The sequence below is a fragment of the Callithrix jacchus genome, chromosome 16, assembly GCF_049354715.1.
Source record: "Callithrix jacchus isolate 240 chromosome 16, calJac240_pri, whole genome shotgun sequence".
Taxonomy (NCBI): Eukaryota; Metazoa; Chordata; class Mammalia; order Primates; family Cebidae; genus Callithrix; species Callithrix jacchus.
This window is the reverse complement of record NC_133517.1, coordinates 98,694,718-98,710,813: the sequence shown is the minus strand read 5'-3', so window position 1 is coordinate 98,710,813 and position 16,096 is coordinate 98,694,718. Positions and strand designations below refer to the sequence as shown.

The 16,096-nt window shown below is 40.1% G+C and overlaps 1 protein-coding gene across 5 annotated transcripts in view; it reads left to right on the top strand.

Moving 5' to 3' along the window:
- The window catches only part of POP1 (POP1 ribonuclease P/MRP subunit), a 42,944-nt gene that overhangs the window by 13,900 nt on the left and 12,948 nt on the right, over positions 1–16,096 (top strand). For all 5 annotated transcript variants that reach the window (XM_008983427.5, XM_035276503.2, XM_078353482.1 and 2 more), the window contains exons 6-12: positions 2,394–2,481; positions 2,921–3,108; positions 5,286–5,542; positions 5,665–5,758; positions 8,810–8,921; positions 9,536–9,655; positions 15,499–15,614. In XM_008983427.5, the coding sequence (XP_008981675.1) occupies positions 2,394–2,481; positions 2,921–3,108; positions 5,286–5,542; positions 5,665–5,758; positions 8,810–8,921; positions 9,536–9,655; positions 15,499–15,614 (975 nt within the window). The remainder of the gene's footprint in view (positions 1–2,393; positions 2,482–2,920; positions 3,109–5,285; positions 5,543–5,664; positions 5,759–8,809; positions 8,922–9,535; positions 9,656–15,498; positions 15,615–16,096) is intronic.

The window sequence follows — 16,096 nt, the reverse complement described above, 5'->3', positions numbered from 1 at the left end:
CTTCAGATTCATCCGTGCTATAGCATGTGTCAGAATTGGTGTATACCATATCTTGATTGTCCAGTTATCTGTCAGTGGGCACTTGGCTTGCTTCCACCTTTTGGCTATTGTAAATAATGCTGCTGTGAACATGGGCATACAAATATCATTACAATCCCTGCTTTTAGTCCTTTTGAATATGTCCCCAGAAGTGTAATTGCTGGATTATATGGTAATTCTGTGTTCAATTATTTGAGGTATGGCCTTACCATTTTCCATAGCAACCATATCACTTTACATTCCCACCAGCAATACACAAGGGTTCCAGTGTCTCCACATCCTTATCAGTACTTGTTACTTATTTATTTACTTACTTATTCGATCAAAGTCATTCTAATGAATGTGAAGTGAATAAGAGGACCTTTTAGGAGTCTTTGATTTGAGAACTCAGCAGCCGAAATCATAGATTATAGTTGAATTCCTCATTCTCATTGATTCTAGAGAGATGAAGTGACTTCCCCAGGGTCACACAGCTTGTTGGTGGCCTTCGTAGCACTTGGGCAGCTGATTCCCCTGGACTGCACTTTTTCCACTGTCCACTGCTAGTGAGTTAGTTTTCATTTTGGGCAGAATTTTTGCTGAAATTATCAGATATTTTCTTTGAAATTTGATCAGCCCTAAGTAAGAAAATCATAGCTAATACTAACCAATATCAGTGAGTGCTTAACATATGCCCTATTCTGTTTTAAATGCTTTGCATGTCTACTCGTTTAATCCTCACAGTGGTATGAGGTAAGAAGTTACCATTATTTTCATTTTATAGATGGGGAAACTGAGATACAGAGAGGTTCGGTAATTAACCCGTGACCGTATGGCCAATGAGTATTGAGGTTGAGATTTGACCCCAGTTGCCTAACTCCAGGGTTCCACATTCATAACCATTAATCTCTGCTCTCACTTTGTACACATTTGGGTGAGGTTCCTGTGGCCGCTGAGAGCTGAGAGCTGGTCGCTGTATGGGAAGATTTCTTTGTGTGAATGATCATATCAATTAATATGTGTTGTCAGAATCATAGCTATAATTTGCCTTTTAGTTCTAGCTGCTGAATGTACTGAAATTGCTTGAAGGTGCTATAGCAGAGGGCTTGGTTTGACGGGTCACCGAGCCTGATTAGAATTCTGGCTTCTCCACTTAATGACTCCGTGTCTTTGTTCAAGTAACAGTCTCTGTGTCACAGTGTCCTTGTCTATCAGATAAGATAACCATACTTGGTACATCTGGTTGTCAGGAAGACTAAATGATAGCTCATGTAAGGAATTAACTCACTGCTGACACTCAGTAACCCCTCAGTGACTGTTAACTATTACAGACCAGGCATGGTAGCTCATACTTATACTCACAGCACTTTGGCAGGCTGATGCAAGAGGATTGCTTGAGCCCTGGGGTTCATGACCAGTCTGAGCAACATACTGAGACTCTGTCTCTACCTCTACAAAAAAAAAACGAACAACAAAAAACCTGGGTGTGGTGGCTCGTGCCTGTATTTCCAGCTACTTGGGAGGCTGAGGCAGGAGGATTGCTTGAGCCCAGGAAGTTGAGGCTGCAGTGAGCTGTGATTGTGCCACTGTACTCCAGCATTGGAGTACATTGGCAACAGAGTGAGACCCTGTCTCAAAAACAAAACAAAACTGACTACTATAACTATTATTATGGATACTATAACTATTCAGACTTTTAACATTCATTTCATTAGCTTAGTCTGATCTCTCTTCATCTTACTTAAAATTGTATGTTATTACTTTTACTTTCTGTGCTTAAATTTGCATATCATGGTCAGGACAGCATGAAAGAAATACAGGATGGATTAATTGTAATATTGTGTCTCTAGGCTTAGAGTTAAGTAATACGGGATGGATTAATTGTAATACTGTGTATCTAGGCTTAGTGTTAAGTAATTTTGAGGTCCTGAATTAGCTAGCCAGATTGAACAACCTGAGCATAATTTTGCAGAATTCATTACTGTTTTGCTTATTTTACTCTAGTTTCTTACCTTAGGTAGATTTCGGGGGTGAATGTTTCTTTACTTAGAAGCAGCAGTTATATATCCTCCATAGAACCTGTCTATGAATATGGGATAAAACATACTCTAAAAAGTAAGTAACTTACATTTTAAATGGAGATTCATTTTTATTTTGGTTCAGATTGGTTTAAAAATATTTGCTAAGGTAATAGGAATGGACAGGTTTAGATTTTTTTTTCCCTAAAAAGGTTTAGATTTTGACTTATGAGAATGTAGCTTTAGCCATTTGTTTTGTGTCTCAGGCCTTTAAAGGTTTTGTGATGTGGCTTTTGGCTTAGCAGTTTCACCTGTGTAAAGTCCTAAGTACTTAATTGTGTTTCCCCTTTTGTGCAGGATTTATCCTACTACTGTTGTTTGGAGCTGAAGGGCAAAGAGGAAGAAATACTAAAGGCACTTTCTGGAATGTGTAGCATAGACACAGGTAAACTTGTTTTAAAGCTGAGTTCTATTTTAGTCTTTGTATATTTATTCATTTCATAAAGAAGTATCTACTGTAAACATTTTGGAATTCAAACATATAGAAAAATGTATGAGACACTAATCATTCCCAATGGAAATGTTAATTTAAGAACAGTTGGGGTGGCTTTTCAATCACTTCTAACATTGTCTAGTGTAAAGTAATAGAGTCATTTTTCTGGTGCAGTGAACTTGACAGAAAGAAACTTGAAGCTCTCATTATTCATTTAACACATATTTATTGAGAACTTATTGTGTGCCAGGCTTTGATCTGAACAATCCTCAAAACCAAAATTTCACCTTTAATGGAGGCAGCCAGTAAATGACAGTGTGGCTATCAGGAAATAGGACTGCAGTCTCAGTACCTGGAATCATGGAATTTTGCTTTTGTTGATGCTGATCAGGGCTGACGTTTGCAGCAGTTCATTGCTTGTCTGGAAAACGACAAGGGAGCCTTGTGCTTTATCGGGCAAATAAATATCCCAGAGAAACGCTCGGGCCTGTGACATTTATCTGGAAGTCCCAGAGGACCCCTGGTGACACTTCTGAGAGCAGGCAGCTGTGGATCTGGCTTCATCCAACCCTTAAACAGGTATAACCCTTCAGGTTATTTCCCAACATTCTGAAACTATGTTTTTAATTACTGCTGGAAGTCAATACTGTAGAAATATAAATAGTGTAAAAGCTTGTCTGATAGTTTGATATTTGTCTATGGGAGGTTCTGTGAATATTGAATGCAGTGAAATTTTAAAAAAACTTTAAAAATTTTTATTTAAAAAATTTTATTAAAAAACTTTAAAAATGTTTATTTAAAAATTTTTATTTAAAAATGTAATTGACAAAAAGGAAATATATTCAAAGGATACAATATCATGATTTGATATACATGTTGTGTAATGATTACAACAATCAAATTAAGTAACACATTCATCACCCCCCATGTTGTACATTAGATCCCCAGAACTTGTTCATCAAATAGAATGAAGCCAGGGTGTGGCATCATTTCTCATGCCTGTAATCCTACCACGCTGGGAGGCTGAAGCAGTTGGATCACTTGAATCCAGGAGTTTGAAATAAGCCTGGGCAATATGGTGAAACCCTGTCTCTGCAAAAAAGACAAAAATTAGCTGGGAGTGGTGGCATGTGCCTGTAGTCTTAGCTACTTGGGAGGCTGAGGTGGGAGGACCGCTTTGAGCCCAGAAGGCAGAGTTGCAGTGAGAGGAAATTGTGCCACTGTACTCCATCCTGGGTGACAGTGAGACCCTGTCTCAAAAAAAAAGAAAGAAAGAATGAAACTAACCTTGACCTCTCAGTTTTTTAGTAAGTCATAGCAGAAGTAGAGGTAAAAACCAGCCTTATGCTAATTATTTGAAATGTTGAATTTGAACTAATGTTTCCACCAAGACTGAAATGGTTCAGTAGTATCTAGGTGCTAGTTGGAGCCTATTTGATAATGAGAAGCTGTTTTGAGTAATTCTTATGATTTTTTTTTTCTCACTGCATTTAGCTTAGCTTCCCTTCCTTGGCATACTCACTACTTAAAAAAAAAATTTAGTCAGAGTGATCATATTGTTTTCGTAATATTTGACTAACCCTACCCCTAACCCCAGCCCTAACACTTTTGAAATTTTAAGTTTCAAAATTTTTTTTTTTGTTTAAAGTGGCATACACTACTCAGAACCCAAAAAAGCTTTTTTAAAAAAATTAAAAAAAATTTTTTTTGAGCCAGGGTTTTGTTCTATCACTGAGACTTGAGTGCAGTGGTGCAGTCATAGCTCACTGTAGCCTCTACTTCTGAGGCTCAAGTGATCCTCCTATCTCAGCCTCCCAAGTAGCTTAGACTACAGGGGTGCACCACCATGCCCTTCAAATTATTTTTTTATTTTGTGTAGAAATGTCTCCCTAATGTTGCCCAGAGTGGCCTCAAACTCCTGGGCTAAAACCATCCTCCTGCCTCCGCCTTAAAGTGGTGGGATTACAGATGTGAGCCACCAGGCCTGGCCCAAAAAAGCTTTTTGATGATTAAGTTAATTTGTGAAGGGGTAAAATGTGAATTTTATTTATTTATTTATTTTTGACACAGAGTCTTGCTCTGTTGCCCAGGCTGGAGTGCGATGGCACGACCTCAGCTCACTGCAATCTCCACTTTCCAGGTTCAAGGGATTCTCCTGGCTCAGCCTCCTGAGTAGCTGAGATTACAGGCATCTGTCACTACACCCAGCTAAGTTCTGTACTTTTTGGAAGAGACGGGGTTTCACCCTGTCAGTCAGGCTGGTCTCAAACTCCTGACCTCAGGTGATCCACCCACCTCAGCCTCCCAGAGTGCTGGGATTATAGGTATGGGCCACCGTGCTTGGCCAAAAATGTCATTTTTTTTTTTTTTTTGAGACAGAATGTTGCTCTGTCACCCAGGCTGGAGTGTAGTGGCGTGATCTCAGCTCGCTGCAACCTCTGCCTCCCAGGTTCAAGCAATTCTGCTGCTTCAGCTTCCTGAGTAGCTGGGATTACAGGCGCACACCACCATACCTGGCTAATTTTTGTATTTTTAGTAGAGACAGGGTTTCACCATGTTGGTCAGGCTGGGTCTCGAGCTCCAGACCTCATGATCCACCTGCCTTGGCCTCCCAAGGTGCTGGGATTACAGATGTAAGCCACCGTGCCTGGTTAAATGTGAATTTTTAAGGTGATTAAAAAAATAACATAACCCAACTAAATTTGTCACAATCTATTTAAATTTCAAAATTTTAAAGTGAATGTTTATATTTTTAGGATATCTTAGAGGAAATAAAAGCAGTGTGCCAGTGTGTGGAACCCATCAAATCAGTTGTCTGCATCACTGACCCACTTCTGACACCATCCCAAGAAAAAAGCCAAACTGAATTGCCTGATGAGAAAATTGGCAAGAAAAGAAAAAGGAAAGATGACAGAGAAAATGCTCAACCGATTAAAAAAATTATTGGTGATGGAACTAGAGATCCAAGCCTACCATACTCTTGGATCTCTCCAGCCACGGGCATTATAATCAGGTATGAGTTGAATTTGCTTTGAACCTACTGAACATTTTTAGTGAAGACTTGCTCCATTTTCGTCAGTGGCACAAATGTTGTGTGATGGAAGTTTCCATTTTAAGATCCTTTTTCTTTTTCAGTGATTTGACGATGGAGATCAACAGATTCCGGCTGATTGGGCCACTTTCCCACTCCATCCTAATTGAAGCAATAAAAGCTGCTTCTGTCCACACTGTAAGAGTAAAAGTGACTGTAGTGTTTTATTCTAGTCATGTTTTTCCTGTCAAATTTGTGAAACCTCATATATAATTTGGTAACATTTTGGGCCATGGCTTTTAGATGTTTACTTCCCTACTTAGGCTTATTATCAAAGATTTTGTTATCTTTCACTTCTAGAAGACCACATCTAAGTGGATATGATAGTAAACTGACTGTTCTTATTTGAATACACACTGCTCTTGTAGCTGTGAGTCTTGTAGGTGGTCCTAACTTCTGCTTCATAGGTGGGGAGTCCCTAAAATCCCTGAAATTGTGTCCTAGTTTTTGTGCATTTATGCTTGTACCACGTAGATTTTTTTATTTCTTTTTTTTTTTTTTTCTGAGATTGCGTCTAATTCTGTCGCCCAGGCTGGAGGGCAGTGGTGTGATCTCGGCCCACTATAACCTCTGTCTTCCAGGTTCAAATGATTCACCTGCCTCAGCCTTCCAAGTAGCTGGGACTATAGGTGCATGTCACCAGGCCTGGCTAATTTTTGTATTTTTAGTAGAGACGGGGTTTCACCATGTTGGCCAGGCTGGTCTCAAACTCCTAACCTTAGGTGGTCCTCTTGCCACAGCCTCCCAAAATGCTGGGATTACAAGTGTGAGCATCTGTGCCCGGCTGGTTTTCTGGGACTAGTTTTAGGGGTCTACAATCTGTAAAAAGGTTAAGAGTGCTATGTCTAGGGCAGCACTTCCAGCAGAGCTTTCTGTGAGGATGCTGTTCCTTTGTGCTGTCCAATATAATAGCCACTAGCCACATATGGCAGAAAAATGCTTGAATTTTGGCTAGCATGACTGAGGGACTGAATTTATACCTTTACTTAACTTTAATTGACTAAAAATTAAATTTGTGTAGCTCTGTTGGCAAGTGGCTAGCATAGAGACTACATTAGGAATCCACACCCTGGGTTCAGATCCTGTTTGTTTTCTTGTCTTGGTGCAATTAACTTTTCAGTGCCTGTGCCTCTCACCAATTTGACATGGCCAAATACAATGATAGAACTGAACAGATTCTGAGGTTTTAGAAGAAAGATGCTTTAAAATATAAAAACAACTTTTCTCCCTCTTCACTGCCTCCGCTGTACTCCTTACCAGTGTTGTCTTCTGCCTGAACACTTGGGGGACCAGGAAGGGATTCTAGAGTGAACATTAAGTTTCCTCCATCCTTCCTCCTTTTCAGCCCATTCTCCACACAGGAGGCAGAGTGATTTTTTGATAATTTATTCACCTGTTGTTGCTTCCTGATGAAAAGTTTTTGGATAGCTTCTCATTGTAATTAAGATAAAATCCAAAGTGTTCAATGTGACCCATGTAATCTTTTGCCTTCTTGCCTCTGAGGCCTCGTTTCTCCTCACCCTTCTACACTTCAGCCACCCTGACCTTCTTTCAGGTTCTAGAATGTCAGTTCTTGTCTCCCTTACAGCCTTTGCACCTGTTTATTTTTCCTCCAACTACTGAGAATTCTGCCTCCACCACTCTTTGCTTGGCAGAAGCTTCCTCATTCTTCAGGTTTCAGTCTCTAGCATTTCCCTTTAGAATCCTTTCCTGATACCCCAAGTTAAACAAACTAGATCTCTCCTGTTGTTTCCAGAGCATCTTGCAAATGTCCTCAATTTATATGTATAGATTTGTGTGTTTATGTAATGAACGTGTCTCTCATCAGACCATGAGTTTCACAAGGGCGAGGACCGGGTTGGTCCTGTTTTTTACTCTGTCCCCAGTACTTAGCACCATGCCTGACACAGAGAGGGTGCCCCATAGTAGCTAATAAATTGTGGAGAAAAGATTTGAACCTATGAAGTTTTGTTCCAGAGCCTGTACTGTAAACCACTAAGCTGTGCTACCTGAGTTTCTGTGAGTAAATGGTACCTTTGTTATGATTACTGCTTTTTAAAAATTATTTTTTGAGACAGAACCTCACTCTGTCACCCAGGCCGGAGTGCAGTGGCACAATCTTGGCTCACTGCAACCTACATCTCCCACGTTCAAGCAATTCTCATACCTAAGCTTCCTGAGCAGCTGAGATTACAGGCCTGTACCACTACACTTGGATAATTTTTTTTTTGTATTTTTAGTAGAGACAGGGTTTTGCCATGTTGGCCAGGCTGGTCTCAAACTCCTGGCCTCAAGCGATCTGCCTACCTCGGCCTCCCAAAATGCTGGCATTACAGGTGTGAGCCACCGCGCCCGGCCATGATTGCTTCTCTAGGATCCTACTTCAGTGAACTTCAGCATGAGCTGTGTCTATAGATTCCCTTCTTGCCATGCACATGATGCTTGAAGGGCTTTTTTGAAATCTTGCTCAATTCCTAGTTCCATGTGGAAAAAATACACATTTCTAGGAATGCTCTAGTAGTAGTATATCCTTCATCTGGAGATGAAGGATACTGGTTTGATTTTCCTTTGGTGAGGAACATTTTATTGCTTACATTGGAGATGATGAAGTTAGCTCTAGTGGAAGAGGACCAGGCGTGGTGGCTCACACCCAAAATCCCAGCTCTTTAGGAGGCAGAGGTGGGTTGATTAATTGAGCCCAGGAATTCAGGACCAGCCTGGGCACCATAATGAGACCGTGTATCTACAAAAAATAAGTTAAAAAAATTAGCTGGGCATGGTGGCATGTGACTGTAGGTCCAGCTCCCAGCCACTTGAGAGGCTGAAGTGTGAGGATCACTTGACCCTGGGAGATTGAGGCTGCAGTGAGCCATGATTGGGCCACTGCGCTCCAACCTTGGCGACAGACTGAGACTCTGTAAAAAAAAAAATGTAGGAGAGAAGTGAGGCCTCCTTTGTTGGTACTGTGCTCTAGAAGTGTAATACTATATCCTTGCTGCTAATTGAAAGAGTAGTTAGTCTGGGTATTAATTACTCTGTTAAGTATAGTGGCAACTTCCCTGGTTCACCCCATAACACATTCATTCCCACACACAAAAGAAGAAAGAGTGGGGCTGATATCACAACTAGGACAAACTTATTAACTTGGATTCATTGTTTGCCTGGTGAATAGTAGTTGTTATTTTTCAGGTGGGAGAGGACACAGAGGAGACACCTCACCACTGGTGGATAGAAACCTGTAAGGATCCTGACAGCGTTTCCCTTCATTACAGACAAGAAGCCGTTTTCGAGTTGTTGGGAGGTATGCAAAGGGAAGACTGGGTTGTGTTGGGGAGGAAGGGGGCTAAGAGAGCCTTTTGCAGTTGGGCCTCCAACGTGTAGTATTGCTTTTTAACCTGCTGCTATTGTGAACAGCAAGAGGACCAAGTAAGAGAGGGACTGAACTCAGTGATTAAACACTGTATTCATGCTTGTTATGAAACATTGTATTCATGCTAGTTATGAAACAACAAATAAATGAGATGTTCCTATTCTAAGTAACTAGCATTCTGATAGCAGAGATAGATGCATATGCCAGCTGCTGACCTAAACTTTATGCTTACCCGCATACAACTGCATTTTTGCTCATTGCTGCTGTAGTTACCACTGATAGAAACATCGGTGTTCATTTCATAAAAGAACCTTTTATTATGTTGGCTTCATGTTTTTTGCAAGAAACCTTGTTCTTTATGAATGTTAATTTATTCTCTAAAAGTATCAGTGGGAAGAGAGAGAATACATATTTTTAAGTAATTAGCCCAAGGAGTTTCATTAGAAAATAGGAAAGATTAAAAATACAAGCAAATGTAGATGTATTATGAGTGACTTTCTGTAAGCTTCTTTTTGTTGTTTTTGTTCTTTTTGTTCTTGTTGAAGGAATAACATCACCAGCAGAAGTTCCGACAGGTACTATTCTGGGACTGACAGTTGGGGATCCTCGAATAAATTTGCCTCCAAAGAAGTCCAAAGCTTTGCCCAATCCAGAAAAATGCCAAGGTAAAGTTCTAAAAACACCCCAGATTTTCCTTACAGTTTTGAGCAGCCCAGTCTTATTAGAAGAGTTCTGACTCTGACACCTCTTCAGTAACTTCATCTGTAAAAAATTAGGGCAGTCTCCTTACCTGCCCACTTTACAAACTGATTATAATCTGAGGAAATGGTACATGTGGAAGTGTCTTTTAGCTGTAAAACATGTAGCCTGATACTTATATTCATTTTATTCTCCAAGTTCTCTTTTTTTAGTATCTAGTAAAACCTGTTTCTCTGCAAACTGCATTCTCTGAAAATGTCTGGTGTTTCAGAATTTTAATTGTGAGGAAGGGATCTGCACCCGAAGCTGGTCTTGTGCTCAGTGGAAGCCTCTGTCTGACCATACAGATGATCCAGGTTCGAATCCTGGCAAGGCCATCCCAGGTGCTGAAGTATAAGATGTCTTGGTTTAGATGAAGTAGAGCAGCTTGAGAAAGTTGTTTGGTTGGAGTGGCATAGGTAGTGGGTAGGGGGCTGGCTAAAATTTTGTTCTGATCTGAGATTGACAGCAATTTTGATAATGTCTCATTGTATTTACTGTCATTTAAACATGATTAATTGGAAGAATAATTAAAATTAGTATATGAATCTTTGGAGATAAAGTACAGGTTTGTGTTGTAACAACTTCAGAATTATTTATTTATTTATTTATTTGAGACAGAGTCTTGCTGTGTTGCCCAGGCTGGAGTCCAGTGCTGTGGCAACCTCTGCCTCCCGGGTTCAAGTGATTCTCCTGCTTCACCTTCCCTAATAGCTAGGATTATAGGCACCTGCCACAATACCCGGCTAATTTTTTTTTTTTTTGTATTTGAAATTTGAAACAAAAAAATTTACTTTTCACCATGTTGGCCAGGCTGGTCTTGAACTCTTGACCTCAGGTGATCCACTCACCTCGGCCTCCCAAAGTGCTGGAATTATAGGCATGAGCCACCATGCCCAGCCCAGAATTTTTTTTTAAATGTAGTTAGATAGCTTATTGAGGGGGCAATAATTACTCTGTCAGAACTTCACATAAAAGATGGATTGGATGAGAGAGGAGTTTGAAGATATATAGGTAAGTTAGTTAATTCTGAAGCCTAAGACTTTACTCAGTCAGTTGTTGCCTCATTTCTTTTTTAATGCCAATGTGGTCTGATGCAATGTAAAAGGACACCTTTAAATGTTGACTGTTATAATCACCTTAAAGCTGTAAACGCTACTTTGTTTCTCTTGCTACTTCAAATCCTTCTTTGGAATGAGGTGATTATTAAATCCTTTCTAAGGCTTTTGTTTTACTATGAATCAGCTCAAGGAAAATTAAAGTCTGTCTTGAAAAACATGATTTGACTCCTGAAGTCAAGCGATTCTTCTGCCTCTGCCTCCCAAAGTGCTAGGATTACAGGTGTGAGCCACCGTTCCCAGCTAGAGAGCTTGTAAAAGGGAGGGTACATGAAGAACCTGAAGTGATAATGCATATTCCTAGATGCTTTGTTTGAAAAGTTTTGCTTGATCAGTTGGTTCTAGAATTTGAATTAAATATTAATGTGTTGTTGCAAATATTTTCAACTTTATTAACACAATATTTCACTATATAGGTAACTGGTTTTTTAGGTGAGATTTAAAACTATAGTTTCTGTCATACTAGCTGTTATTTTATTTGCCATCCTTAGCATTTGCCAGTTTGCATTGATGGATTATTTTGATTAGTTCTTATCTGTGAGAGATCAATTTCCTTTAGGAAATAGTGAATTTACACTGTGCTCGTGGGCTTCTGATCTTTCCCTTTAAACACTCTTTGGTAGTATGACTTTCCCATACTACCCAAAACATGGAAGGAGTCCAGCTGCTTTTAGAGGGATAGGTCAGACATCATCCCTTATTATTTCATAGCTCTTGCAAGCACTTTGAGAGCACTGATCTGCAGTGGACTTGAGCAGTGCCCAGTTAGCAGTCATTTTCTCTGCTTCCCCTGGGCCCTTTTAACTGTTTTGCATATTTCATTTAACATAGAGTGAATCTGAAGGCTTGGTTTTATTTGATTTCCAAATGAGAAAGCCTTTTACTGGTTACCTTTGCTTCTCTGAGTAAAACTCATTAAGTTTTAATTTAATATCTGGTGATCTTTAAAATACATTTAAGAAAGGAGAAAGCAAGTTCTTTCCTTCATTCTTTAAGTCACATTCTGGAGTTAATATAACCAATTCAAGAACTTTTGTCTGCGTATGAAGGAGAACATGCTTTATATGAGTCTGGGGAAGGACTTAGAATTACATTCAGAAGTGGCAGTCATTCTAGGCATGCTGATGTGTGTGCTGACTCAGCTGGAGATATTCTTTTTCTCTTCCCAGTAAAGACTATTGACTTAAAAGGGCCTTCCCCTTTGCTTTCAGACATACTCCAGTTTGTTGTAAATATACTTTATTTTTTAGTGCAGCTTTAGGTTCACAGCAAAATTGAGCAGAAAGTACAGAGATCATGAGCCTCCATCCCCCTCCATGCACCACCCACACAGTCCATATCCTTACTAGAGTGGTACATTTGTTACAATCCATGAACTGACATTGACACATCATTATCACCTAAAGTCCTTAGTTTGTATTAGGGTTCACTCTTGGTGGTATATACACTCTATCAATTTTGACAAAGGTGTAATGAAATATTCACCATAATAGCATCATACAGAATAGATTCACTGCCCCCCAAATCTTCTGTGCTCTGCCTATTTATCCCTTCTTTCCCCAACTCCTGGTAACCACTTATCTTTTTCCCACCTCCATAGTTTTGTGTTTTCCAGAATATTATATAATTGAAATCATATAATATATAGCATTTTCAGATTGGCTTCTTTCACTTAGTAATATGCATTTAAATTTCCACTGTGTAGGCCAGATACGGTGGCTCATACATGTAATCCCAGAACTTTGGGAAGCTGAGGCGGGTAGATCACCTGTGGTAAGGAGTTCGAGACTAGCCTGGCCAACATGGTGAAACCATATCTACTAAAAAAAAAAATAGCTGGGCATGGTGGCAGGTGCCTGTAATCCCAGCTACTCTGGAGACCAAGGCAGTAGAATTGCTTGAACCCAGGAGGCAGACGTTGCAGTGAGCTGAGATCTCACTCAGTCTAGTCTGGGCAACAGAGCAAGATTCCATCTCAAAAAAAAAAAAAAAATTTCCTCAGTTTCTTCTCATGGCTCAGTAGCACATTTCTCTTTAGCTCAATAATGTTCCCTTGTCTGGACATACTGTCTACTTTGTTTTATATATTATTATTATTATTGTTTATTTTTCAGACAGTGTCTCACTCTGTTGCCCAGACCTGAGTGTGGTGACACAATCATGGCTCATTGCAGCCTTGACTTTTCAGGCTCAAAGCTTCCTCCCACCTTAGCCCCACCAAGTTGGTGGGACTACAGGCATGCACCACTATGCCTGGCTAAATTTTAACTTTTTGTAGAAACAAGGTCTCACTAAATTCCCCAGGCTAGTCTCAAACTCCTGGGCTCAAGTGATCCTCCCATCTCAGCCTCCCAAAGTGCTGGGATTACAGGCATGAGCCACTTTTACCAAGCCTATCTATTATTATCTTTTAGAACATTTGAAGATGAGGAAGTACTTTCCTGTGTCTTTACACTTTAAGTATCAGCTGTCTCTTGTCTGCAGCTTAGTTGAACTAAAATCCCATTCCTGTACCCCAATCTGTGGCAGTGCTCCGCAGGAAAGTGCTCTGTATACCCAGGCTTGGAAGTGGAGCTTGACTGCTCCTAGACAGGCTATGTGAACTTGCGCAGCACACAGCACTGTGGCTTGAGAATCTGATGGTTATCATCTGTGTGAGGAAGAGCAGTGTACTGAAGCTGCTGTGGCTTTCTAAAATTTTTTATTTTAGTTTTTTGAGACAGAGTCTGGCTCTGTCACCCACACTGGAGTACAGTGGCACGATCTGGGCTCACTGCAACCTCCACCTCCTGGGCTCAAGCCATCCTCCTATCTCAGCCTCTCAAGTAGCTGGGACTACAGGCGCGCACCACACACCCAACTAATTTTTGTATTTTTTTTTCGTAGAGACGGGGTTTCACCATGTGGCCCAGGCTGGTCTAGAACTCCTGAGCTAAAGCAATCTGCCTACCTTGGCCTCCCAAAATGTTGGGATTACAGGTGTGAGCCACTGCACTCAGCCTGTTGTGGCTTTTAAACAGTTTCCATTTCAGATCTTTTTTTTTTTTTTTTTTTTTTGAGACAGAGTTTCATTCTTGTTACCCAGGCTGGAGGGCAATGGCCTGATCTCAGCTCACCACAACCTCCGCCTCCTGGGTTCAGGCAATTCTCCTGCCTCAGCCTCCTGAGTAGCTGGGATTACAGGCATGCGCCACCATGCCCAGCTAATTTTTTGTATTTTTAGTAGAGACGGGGTTTCACCACGTTGACCAGGATGGTCTCGATCTCTTGACCTTGTGATCCACCCGCCTCAGCCTCCCAAAGTGCCGGGATTACAGGCTGGAGCAACTGCGCCTGGCCTCCATTTCAGATTTTTTTATCAGTTTAATTTTTTCTAACTTAGTTTTCCCCTAAAATTTGTCACACTATGGCCCAGTTGTTTCCAACTTATTTTTTCCTAGCCATCAGACCCATGCAGGCAAGTAAGTGCCTTTGAGTGATGTTTCTTTTGTGGACAGTTTAGAACCATAACTCAAACTCTCAAATTGCCTTTTTTAATGAAAATTCTTCAGTTCAACAAAATGAGATTTTGAAGATACTTTTCTCTAGGGATTAAATGACTGCATGTAGGAAGTTCCTTCTATCAATATAGAAGTTTGTCACTGATCAAGTTTCTTCCCCTTCCTACATGAGTACTTTCTAGCATGGTACAGCTTATAATAAAGGGATAAAACACTACGTTTCACTGAAAATACATTATTTTAAAGGGACGAGGCTGGGTGCAGAGGCTCACGCCTGTAATCCTAGCACTTTGGGAGGCTGAGGCAAGCGGATCTCTTGAGGTCAGGAGTTTGAGACTAGCCCAGCCAGCATGTCAAAACTCTGTCTCTACTAATAATACCAAAATTAGCCAGGCATGGTGGCACACGCCTGTAATCCCAGTTACTTGGGAGGCTGAGGCAGGACAATCACGTGAACCTAGGAGGCGGAGGTTTCAGTGAGCCAAGATTGTGCTGCTGCACTCTGTCTCAAAAAAAAAAAGATGAAAAAATACATTTTACAGAAAGGAATAAACAGTTCAATAGTGGGATAGAAGAGAAGATAATATCTGTTGGCTCACCAACATTGGATGAGGAATGATACACAAAGCCCTGAAGCCAGTAGCTGAAGTATGACAGGTATTTATAATATGGCATATCATCATTATTATATAGAGATGGGGTCTTGCTATGTTGCCCTGGCTGCGCTTAAACTCCTGGGCTTAAGTGACCCTCCCACCTCAGCCTCCCAAGTACATGGAATTACAGGTATACACCACCATGCCTGGCTTAATGTGCCATATTTGCCTTTGCAGTGGCTCCTAGAATTTGATTATCTTACATGTGGAATTAGGCAGTTATTTGGAGGCAATTTAATATTGTGATCTTTGCATCTTATACATGAAAAATCAGTACTAAAGAAAACTGCTTAAGAGCCTTTCCTATGTCGTAGACTATATAATTGACTATAAGAATAACTTAATTTCTTGTCAAGTAACTTAATTTCTTGTCTTTTAAGCTAAGTAAATGCCTATGAAATAAAATTTTGTAACAAAAGGCCTACTGCCAATGTTTGGAGTTTGACTTCATTGATCTGAAGAATGTGGTTTGAAGGCTATTTCTTTTCCCTCTTAGATAATGAGAAAGTTAGACAGCTGCTTCTGGAGGGTGTGCCTGTGGAATGTACGCATAGCTTTATCTGGAACCAAGATATCTGTAAGAGTGTCACAGAGAATAAAATCTCGGATCAGGTAACTAATAGTGAAAGGATTATTGGTAAAGTCATGAATGACAGGTTAAATATATCATTCTAGAGACCATAAGAAGTTATTTCATACTTCATAGAATCCCATAGACTTTCTTTTGTTTTCAAACAAGTTGTTGATCCCTGACTCATGATATATACTGTGGTTTTCTTCTGTTCTTAGGGATAATCTAAGAGTAAGGATAGGGATCTAAGAAAAGATAAGGATCATATCTATTAGCCAAGGATAAGAATCTAAGAATAAAGATACATACTATGATTTTTTTTTCTGTTCTTAGAGATAAAGTAAAAAAAATCTCTAGAAAATGTTAATACAAAGTTTTTTTCTTGAAATGATTTCATGGTTTAATTATGTTTTTCTTTTATTTTCTTTTCCCTTAAATGTTATCTGTCTTTAATTTTACTATGATTGGGGTCCTTCCAGGGCCAGACATTGTGCGAGATGCTAGGGTAGATGACTAGGATGTG